The 10,442-nt window shown below is 50.7% G+C and overlaps 1 protein-coding gene across 1 annotated transcript in view; it reads left to right on the top strand.

Moving 5' to 3' along the window:
- LOC133126731 (metalloreductase STEAP2-like) overlaps positions 1 to 4,455 on the top strand; it is a 6,329-nt gene extending 1,874 nt beyond the window's left edge. The window contains exons 3-5 of the mRNA XM_061239069.1: positions 1,144 to 1,671; positions 2,280 to 2,444; positions 2,766 to 4,455. Coding sequence (XP_061095053.1) covers positions 1,144 to 1,671; positions 2,280 to 2,444; positions 2,766 to 3,062 — 990 coding nt within the window. The 3' untranslated portion in view covers positions 3,063 to 4,455. The remainder of the gene's footprint in view (positions 1 to 1,143; positions 1,672 to 2,279; positions 2,445 to 2,765) is intronic.
- Positions 4,456 to 10,442: the final 5,987 nt, after the last annotated feature.

The following is a 10,442-nucleotide window of genomic DNA, read 5'->3' as shown; positions in this document are numbered from 1 at the left end:
TTTCTGTATAACTCGCTGACCGACAGACCGACAGAGAGAGAGAGAGAGGGGGGAGAGAGAGAGAGAGAGAGAGAGAGAGAGGGAGAGAGGGAGAGAGAGAGAGAGAGAGAGAAAGGGAGAGAGGGAGGGAAGGGGAGAAGGAGAGAGAGGGGGAGAGAGAGAGAGAGAGAGAGAGAGAGAGGGAGAGAGAGAGAGAGAGAGGAGGAGAGAGAGAGAGAGGGAGGGAGAGAGAGAGAGAGACAGAGAGAGAGGGAGAGAGAAAAAATAGAGGGGGAGGGAGAGAAAGGGAGAGAGAGAGAGCACTGAAATGCTGGCTGATATACAGGTTAATGGCTGGAGGGATGTGTTGCAGAACCTCAGGTCTGTGACATTCCCCAAAAGGACAGTCATTGGGGTGAAGGACGGAGAGGGAGGGGGCCGAAGAGTTTTAGGATTGGAAGGTCAGGGAGATGCCCCCGCCCCCTGCCCCCGCCCCCCACTCCGCTGCCCTGTGAAAACACTCTGACGGCGGGCGTGCAATGCACCATGGGTAAAAAAAACAACAGATACTGCTCTTTATCTCGAACACCCTCATATCTCACCGCCGTGAGATGCATGACAATACGCTGTAGCCTGAGCTAAATTTAGAGAGCGCTGTCCTGATACAGACAGGAGGAGCTGTGGGCCTCCTGCTGGGAACCGGCTCGGCTCCTGTCTCTCTGACTGCGTCATACATGCAAGATTATTCAGAGAGAAGTGAACTCTCCGCCTACGGCTTTTGTATCCAACCCAAAAGGGGAAGTGTAGCTTTTCAAAATAACCTGTCATTTTTACACTGAAATGCAAGCATGTGGCAAGCGCTTTCAATACACCGGTTCACAATGCTTAATCGGAGCAATCTAAAACTGCACATGATGAGGCTAGAAAACAAATGTTGACCTCAACTGGTTCTCCTCTGTCTCCAGATGTGTGTGTGTGTGTGTGTGTGTGTGTGTGTGCAGTAACTCGGGTGCTTATCTTACAGTACTGTCTCCAGGTGTGTGTGTGGTAACTCTTACCTGTCTCCAGGTGTGTGTGTGGTAACTCTTACCTGTCTCCAGGTGTACATGTGGTAACTCTTACCTGTCTCCAGGTGTGTGTGCGGTAACTCTTACCTGTCTCCAGGTGTACGTGTGCGGTAACTCGGTGGAGGCTCGGCAGCAGGTGGCAGAGCTGGCCCGGAGGCTGCACTTCGTGCCGGTGGACATGGGGACGCTGTCGTCGGCGCGGGAGATCGAGAACATGCCCCTGCACCTCTTCAGCCCCTGGAGGGGCCCCGTGCTGGCGACCGTGAGCCTCTCCATCCTCTTCTTCATCTACTCCTTCGTCCGCGACATCGTCCACCCCTACGTCCGCAGCCAGCAGAGCAACTTCTACAAGATCCCCGTGGAGATCGTCAACAAGACCCTGCCCGTGGTGGCCATCACCCTGCTGGCGCTGGTGTACCTGGCCGGCCTGCTGGCCGCTGGGCACCAGCTCTACTACAGGACCAAGTACCGGCGCTTCCCCCACTGGCTGGAGGACTGGCTGCAGTGCCGCAAGCAGTTCGGCCTCCTCAGCTTCTTCTTCGCTGGTGTGCACGTGCTCTACAGCCTCTGCCTGCCGCTCCGGAGGTCCGAGAGGTACCTGGTGCTCAACACGGCCTTCCAGCAGGTACCCCGTCCTGTGCGTTCACCGGGGGGGAGCATCCCACACACGTCTGCGTGCGCTCTCGGCCTGTTCCCGTGTTTCACTGTTCTGGCCTGAGAGGTGGAGGTGGATGTTTGTCCTGTTCATCCTTCAGCCCCACCTGGTTTTAGTTCAGGAAATTACATGAGAGGGGACAGAAGGCAGATATATTGTAAATATAAAGTGATTTTGTGAAAAGTGAAGCAAAATAATAATAATAATAATAATAATAATAATAATAATAATTATAATTTTATTCATAGAAATTCCACACCTAGAATCTGTGTGTATGTGTGTGTGGGCGTGTGAGTGTGTGAGTGTGTGTGTGTGTGTGTGTGTGTGGGCGTGTGTGTGAGTGTGTGTGAGTGTGGGAGTGTGTGAGTGTGTGTGTGTGTGTGTGTGTGTGTGTGTGGGCGTGTGTGTGAGTGTGTGTGAGTGTGTATGTGTGAGTGTATGTGTGAGTGTGTGTGAGTGTGTGTGTGAGTGTATGTGTGAGTGTGAGTGTGTGTGTGTGTGTGTGTGTGTATGTGTGAGTGTATGTGTGAGTGTGTGTGAGTGTGTGTGTATGCGCGTTCACGCTCCTCCTCCCTCAGGTGCGTGCGGATGTGGAGAGCTCGTGGAATGAGGAGGAGGTGTGGCGGGTGGAGATGTACCTGTCGTTCGGCATCATGAGCCTGGGTCTGCTCTCCCTGCTCGCCCTCACCTCCATCCCCTCTGTCAACAGCGCCCTCAACTGGAGGGAGTTCAGCTTCATACAGGTGAGTTCAGCTTCAGTTCAGCTTCAACCAGGTGAGTTCAGCTTCATCCAGGTGACAATCGGCCCCCTAACACCGCACCTTCAAACAGACACAAACTGTTTCAACAGCAATGATCTCAGCACAGGTGAGCATTGCAAAAATAAAAAGTATATTTTAAGAGTATATATTATTTGACTTTCCTGCTTCCCTTCCTCTCTACTTCTCTCCCCCTCCCTCTTTTCCCCCACAATCTCTCCCTCTCCCCCTCTTTCTCCCTCTCCCTCTCCCTCTCCACCTCTCCTCCCCTCTCTTTCCCCCTCTCCCCCTCTCCCCCTCTCCCAGTCCACCCTGGGCTACATCGCCCTGCTCATAGCCACCTTCCACGCGCTGCTGTTCGGCTGGAGGCGGGCCTTCCAGCCGGAGTCCTACCGCTTCTACCTGCCGCCCAGCTTCGTGGTGGCGCTGGTGCTGCCGGTGACGGTGATCGTGGGAAAGGCGGTCCTCCTGCTGCCCTGCGTGGGCCGGAGGCTCCGGCGGATCCGCCGCGGCTCGGAGGACGGCTGCCGGCGTCGCCGTGACGACCCGCGGGGCTCGGCCGCCGCCGCCCACGTCTCCCCCGAGAGGGTCACCATCATGTGACCTACGCTGACCAATCGCGGGACTCGATACGGTGACCCTCCCCATGGCCGCCGGGTGGGAGGGGGGGTCACAATCATGTGATCTCCGCAGACCAATCACGGAACTCGATATGACAACCCCCCCCTCCCCCCATAAGCCACCAAGGGGGGTAACCACCATGTGATCTCCACTGACCAATCAGGGGACTTGATATGACAATCCATCCAACCACCCACAACACTGCCACTGGGGGGTGCTCACCATCCTGTGACCTCCACTGACCAATCACAGGAGACAATATGACAACCCCCCCCCCCCCCCATAACTACCCACTCACTGTCATGTGACCTCAACTTGTGTCACTGTCCCAGCAATCCCCATCCCAGCCTATATATTGTTGTGTATTGTAGGGGTTGGTGGTCATAGAGGAAATGATATAGTTTGCTCTGTACAGTGGACCTTTTCATTAATGATGTGTGAAGCAGTGTGTGTGTGTATATATATGTGTGCTATTGTATGTCTGTATCGTACTAGATTCTAGTGCCAGTGTTAGCCTGCTTGGTGTTCACTGACTTTAATTTCCCGAGAGGCTGCGGTTAGCCCTTAGCCACTGTGCCACGCTACAGTTAGCCGTTAGCAGCTATGCTGTGCTACTGAGTCGCTGTGGCTAGCCGTTAGCCACAGCGCTGTGTTAATGAGGCACTGCGGTTAAGTGTTAGCTTCACTGTGCTAGCATGTTACTGAGGTACTGCTGTTAGCCACTGTGCTGTGCTACTGCAGAGCTGCAGTTAGCCATTATCCACTGTGCTGTGTTATGAGGCACTGTTGTTAGCCATTAGCCACTGTGCTGTGTTATGAGGTACTGTGGTTAGCCGTTAGCCACCATGCTGTGTTATGAGGCACTGTGGTTAGCCGTTAGCCACTGTGCTGTGTTATGAGGCACTGTGGTTAGCCGTTAGCCACCGGGCTGTGTTATGAGGCACTGTGGTTAGCCGTTAGCCACTGTGCTGTGTTATGAGGCACTGTGGTTAGCCATTAGCCACTGTGCTGTGTTATCAGGCACTGTTGTTAGCCATTAGCCACCGTGCTGTGCTATGAGGCACTGTTGTTAGCCATTAGACACTGTGCTGTGTTACTGAGATGCTGTGGTTAGCCGTTAGCCACTGTCCTGTGTTAGGAGGCACTGTGGTTAGCCATTACCAGTGTCTTGTGTTACTGATGGTTTCCCTCCTGTATTTTTGGGTTTGTTCACAGAGGGGAAAAGCAGAGAGGCTAACAGACAGGGAAGGTGTAATAGTCTGTGCGGGTACGATGTGCAAGTTCTGTTAGTGGTTTGGGCAGAACATTCTGCAGGTTCTGCCAGCAGTCTTCATTTTACAGTACTACTTACGAAGGAATTACAAAAACAAATGTATCTTGGTCTGTCTGTCTTAAATGGTTCATGCGGTTTGTTGTCTGCAGAGTCTTTTCCAGCAGTAAGCAGGTCCTTCTTTGCTTACTGTGCAGCCGAGCTGAGCTACTATACCAGTTCCGTGTGAGAGATGCTCATTTTAGGACTGGGCGGCCTTTAGGGTAGTGGTTAAGGTGCATCACTGGGACCCTCAAGGTCGCCGGTTTGATCCCCGGTGTAGCCACAATAAGATCCGCACAGCCGTTGGGCCCTTGAGCAAGGCCCTTAACCCAGCATTGCTCCAGGGGAGGATTGTCTAATGTGATAGTCTGCACGTCGCTCTGGATAAGAGTGTCTGCCAAAATGCCAATAATGTAATGTAATGTAATGAATGGCCATTCGTATGATTGGACAATACGGTTTCCAGGTTGAGAGATACGTGTGCTCCCTCACAACGGTGTGCGACAGGTTCTGAGGGACGTTTGCTCCGGTTTTGGCGGGCGTGTCAGGGGTGTAAGCCCGAATCAGCTGTGACCGGGGCCCGGAGAACGTGCAGAATGGGCGGCCTGTAGCGTGGTGGTTAAGGTACATGACTGGGACCTGTAGCGCGGTGGTTAAGGTACATGACTGGGACCTGTAGCGCGGTGGTTAAGGTACATGACTGGGACCTGTAGCGCGGTGGTTAAGGTACATGACTGGGACCTGTAGCGCGGTGGTTAAGGTACATGACTGGGACCTGTAGCGCGGTGGTTAAGGTACATGACTGGGACCTGTAGCGCGGTGGTTAAGGTACATGACTGGGACCTGTAGCGTGGTGGTTAAGGTACATGACTGGGACCTGTAGCGCGGTGGTTAAGGTACATGACTGGGACCTGTAGCGCGGTGGTTAAGGTACATGACTGGGACCTGTAGCGCGGTGGTTAAGGTACATGACTGGGACCTGTAGCGTGGTGGTTAAGGTACATGACTGGGACCTGTAGCGCGGTGGTTAAGGTACATGACTGGGACCTGTAGCGTGGTGGTTAAGGTACATGACTGGGACCTGTAGCGCGGTGGTTAAGGTACATGACTGGGACCTGTAGCGCGGTGGTTAAGGTACATGACTGGGACCTGTAGCGCGGTGGTTAAGGTACATGACTGGGACCTGTAGCGCGGTGGTTAAGGTACATGACTGGGACCTGTAGCGCGGTGGTTAAGGTACATGACTGGGACCTGTAGCGCGGTGGTTAAGGTACATGACTGGGACCTGTAGCGCGGTGGTTAAGGTACATGACTGGGACCTGTAGCGCGGTGGTTAAGGTACATGACTGGGACCTGTAGCGCGGTGGTTAAGGTACATGACTGGGACCTGTAGCGTGGTGGTTAAGGTACATGACTGGGACCTGTAGCGCGGTGGTTAAGGTACATGACTGGGACCTGTAGCGCGGTGGTTAAGGTACATGACTGGGACCTGTAGCGCGGTGGTTAAGGTACATGACTGGGACCTGTAGCGCGGTGGTTAAGGTACATGACTGGGACCTGTAGCGCGGTGGTTAAGGTACATGACTGGGACCTGTAGCGTGGTGGTTAAGGTACATGACTGGGACCTGTAGCGTGGTGGTTAAGGTACATGACTGGGACCTGTAGCGTGGTGGTTAAGGTACATGACTGGGACCTGTAGCGTGGTGGTTAAGGTACATGACTGGGACCTGTAGCGTGGTGGTTAAGGTACATGACTGGGACCTGTAGCGCGGTGGTTAAGGTACATGACTGGGACCTGTAGCGCGGTGGTTAAGGTACATGACTGGGACCTGTAGCGCGGTGGTTAAGGTACATGACTGGGACCTGTAGCGTGGTGGTTAAGGTACATGACTGGGACCTGTAGCGCGGTGGTTAAGGTACATGACTGGGACCTGTAGCGCGGTGGTTAAGGTACATGACTGGGACCTGTAGCGCGGTGATTAAGGTACATGACTGGGACCTGTAGCGCGGTGGTTAAGGTACATGACTGGGACCTGTAGCGCGGTGGTTAAGGTACATGACTGGGACCTGTAGCGCGGTGGTTAAGGTACATGACTGGGACCTGTAGCGTGGTGGTTAAGGTACATGACTGGGACCTGTAGCGCGGTGGTTAAGGTACATGACTGGGACCTGTAGCGCGGTGGTTAAGGTACATGACTGGGACCTGTAGCGTGGTGGTTAAGGTACATGACTGGGACCTGTAGCGCGGTGGCTAAGGTACATGACTGGGACCTGTAGCGCGGTGGTTAAGGTACATGACTGGGACCTGTAGCGCGGTGGCTAAGGTACATGACTGGGACCTGTAGCGCGGTGGTTAAGGTACATGACTGGGACCTGTAGCGCGGTGGTTAAGGTACATGACTGGGACCTGTAGCGCGGTGGTTAAGGTACATGACTGGGACCTGTAGCGCGGTGGTTAAGGTACATGACTGGGACCTGTAGCGCGGTGGTTAAGGTACATGACTGGGACCTGTAGCGTGGTGGTTAAGGTACATGACTGGGACACACAAGGTCGGTGGTTCAAACCCCCGGAGTAGCCACAATAAAATCCGCACAGTCGTTGGGCCCTTGAGCACGGCCCTGAACCCTGCATTGCTCCTGGGGAGGATTGTCTCCTGCTTAGTCAAATCAACTGCAAGCCATATAATACATGATATATAATAATAATAATAATAATAATAATAATAATAATAAAGAATGGCCTTCTCTGCAACTTCTCTGCAACTGTCAGCCATATAATATATGACATATAATAATAATAATAATAACAATAATAATAATAATAATAATATTATTCTCTGCAACTGTCAACAAGCTGCTCAATTTTCAGCTGGTCTAGCTGGTCTGAACTGGTCACCCAGCTAAACCATGTCGAGCTGGGAGCTGGTCTGAACTGGTCACCCAGCTAAACCATGTCGAGCTGGGAGCTGGTCTGAACTGGTCACCCAGCTAAACCATGTCGAGCAGGGAGCTGGTCTGGACTGGACTGGTCACCCAGCTAAACCATGTCGAGCTGGGAGCTGGTCTGAACTGGTCACCCAGCTAAACCATGTCGAGCTGGGAGCTGGTCTGAACTGGTCACCCAGCTAAACCATGTCGAGCTGGGAGCTGGTCTGGACTGGTCACCCAGCTAAACCATGTAGAGCTGGGAGCTGGTCTGGACTGGTCAACCAGCTAAACCATGTAGAGCTGGGAGCTGGTCTGAACTGGTCAACCAGCTCGCAGGCAGCAGCTGCTTCAGAACCTAGCTTGAGCAGTTTTTTCCAGCTGGGCATACTTTAAAAAAACCAAGCTTTATAGCTGACAAAAGAGAAAGGTCGGAAAATAACATCACTTTTTCTGAGGAGATCCTCATGACATTTAAATGTTATTACGTCAGGGTTACTGCGTGTTATAAGCCATTATGCTTTATAACTGCTACAATACACACACACACACACACACCCACTCACACACACAGACACACACACACACAGAAAGATGAGGTGTATTTAAGAGTCCATAACTGCAGTACTAATAACCTGGTATCTCAGAAATTACATTAATAGCTGGTCATATTAAAGGAAAGAGCAGTCTTGTGCAAGAAAGTTACGCTAAAAACACTTATTAAAATACTGCAAACATAATAATAATAATAATAATAATAGACATTAAAGAATAGGGTTTCCCCTGGATGGTGAAATGAGGCAGGTTTGCTTTGGATGTGTCTGCTAAATGAAATGTAATGTAGGTTGTTCAAATTAATGTTACATTTAATTAATCTTGCGGCAGTCAGTCAGACCCACAGTAAAAGCGAACGACTCAGGAGAATATCAGTCACGACTATAGACCAGGGGTAGGCAGCCCGGGTCCTGGAGTACCTCAGTGCTCTACCCTGATCCTGTGAGGATCTGAGAGTGGACCCGCTCCTGACCCGCTCCAGACCGCTCCTGACCCGCTCCTGACCCGCTCCTGACCCGAGGCGTTGGTGAAGAGCACGTGAGCCTGGGTGCTGCTGCAGTGGAGGTGTCTGTGTGGACCTTTTCAAAATCAAATCAAATAAAATTGTGTGTTTTTGCTTTTTATTTAGCCTGGTTGAATATGCCGAGGGAAATGGGTTTCTTGGCAAGAACAGCACAAATGAATATATACCCCGACACAGATGCACGCATACATGTACACACACACACACACACACGTACACACACACACATGCGTGTACACGCTCATGCACACACACAGGCACACACGTGTACACTGACACACGCACACACATGCATGTACCTACTCATACACACACACCATGCATGCATGTACTCACACGTACACACACACATGCATGTACCTACTCGTACACACACACATGCATGTACACACTCATGCACACACACAGGCACACACGTGTACACTGACACACGTACACACATGCATGTACCTACTCATACACACACACCATGCATGCATGTACTCACACGTACACACACACATGCATGTACTCACACGTACACACATGCATGTACACTCATGCACATGCAGACACACACATATACACTCACAAACACACACGCACGGGCAAGTACAGCGCAATATCACATATCACATACCCATATAAAGCATCACATACCCATATAATTCACTCAGTACATATTAACCTATTATAGTGCCATCTAAAACCATAAAAAAACAACGAATGCGTTCATATTTGAAGGTATTTTATTAAAATGTCCACATCTGCCCAAAAATTCAACCCTGCAGTTTGAAGGAAGGGTTGTACATTCAAGTATTGCAAGTTGTACTCTACACAGACAGTTCTACCTCGAGGCAAGCAAGAAATCCCACATCGGAAACAAACTGATCTGATGACGATCTCAGCACTTTTAGAGCACGGCGACTCAGCTTGTCCAACGCTAGTGCTCGCCTTTCTCCCCTTCGGTTTTTACACAAGCTATTAACCAGAGAGAGAGAGATTAAATAGGTTTACTCCTCTATGCTACTATCCAGGCTAAACGAAGTAAAGGGAACATCCTCGAACATTGAAAACTGGTGTGTGTGTGTGTGTGTGTGTGTGAGCGAGAGAGAGAGAGAGAGAGAGGAGAGGGATGCTACCATTTTGTCTTCTAAATTGCAGCTTGGATATCTACCACCATACCACCCACATGCTCATAAATGGGGGGGGGGGGGGATCTGACCTTGGAATCATCTAGAAGTATTATTCTGGCACACAGGACCTACAATGATGGCACAGTACATAAATATAAGTTTTTTTAAATTTTTATATAGTTTTTTTTTTTTTTTTTTTTTTTTAATGACCCAAAAAAGCACAATTTGAATGTGATGATAAGGCAACAGTTATATACAATGCCACAATTACAAAAATAAATAAAAGTATCTTGACTTTCTTAGCCCCAGTGTTTAGCAGAGAACGGTCGTGGGGCAGTGTACTCAGGAGGACATTTTGTTTTCCTTTTCCGAGAACAAATGACGCTCTCAAATGCAAGAGACGCTTGAGAGAAGGAGCTTTGAGTACTGCAACATAACCTCCGGTCTACAATGCCAGCAGTTGCTGCTACACTCTACATCAGACTGCCCCCTGCTGGTGCGGAGGTGCAACACTGTCACAACATGAATAGATACAGAATGGCGGTTTGAGAAACTCTGACCGTCACTTCGGAGAACATGAAGACAACATGTGCACAGCAGGGTAACAGGGAAGCTAGCGGGGGCTTTTGGCACATTTTCTAAAGGCAGAAGTGACAGATTTCAGCAGCGCTTCTCCACCACAACCGCGAAATAACTTGAGCAGAATTAACGGGGGCAGAGAGCGAAACGGGAAGCAGAACTAAGGGAAGTCAATAAAACAAGATCACAAAAGATCAGGAAGCTTCCACTTTTCATTGACAGCGATGTCATCACTCCTGTCGCCTCACTGTGAAACAGGAAACGGGTGCATTGTGGGTAAGGGCTTGGTAAAACCACTTCCTGTCTGCATACTTCAAGCCATGGGGCAACTGATCTGGATCAATTAGTCATTC

Source organism: Conger conger, chromosome 4 (assembly GCF_963514075.1).
Source record: "Conger conger chromosome 4, fConCon1.1, whole genome shotgun sequence".
NCBI classification, from domain to species: Eukaryota; Metazoa; Chordata; class Actinopteri; order Anguilliformes; family Congridae; genus Conger; species Conger conger.
The sequence above is the reverse complement of the archived record's forward strand: the minus strand, read 5'-3'. Positions and strand labels throughout refer to the sequence as shown.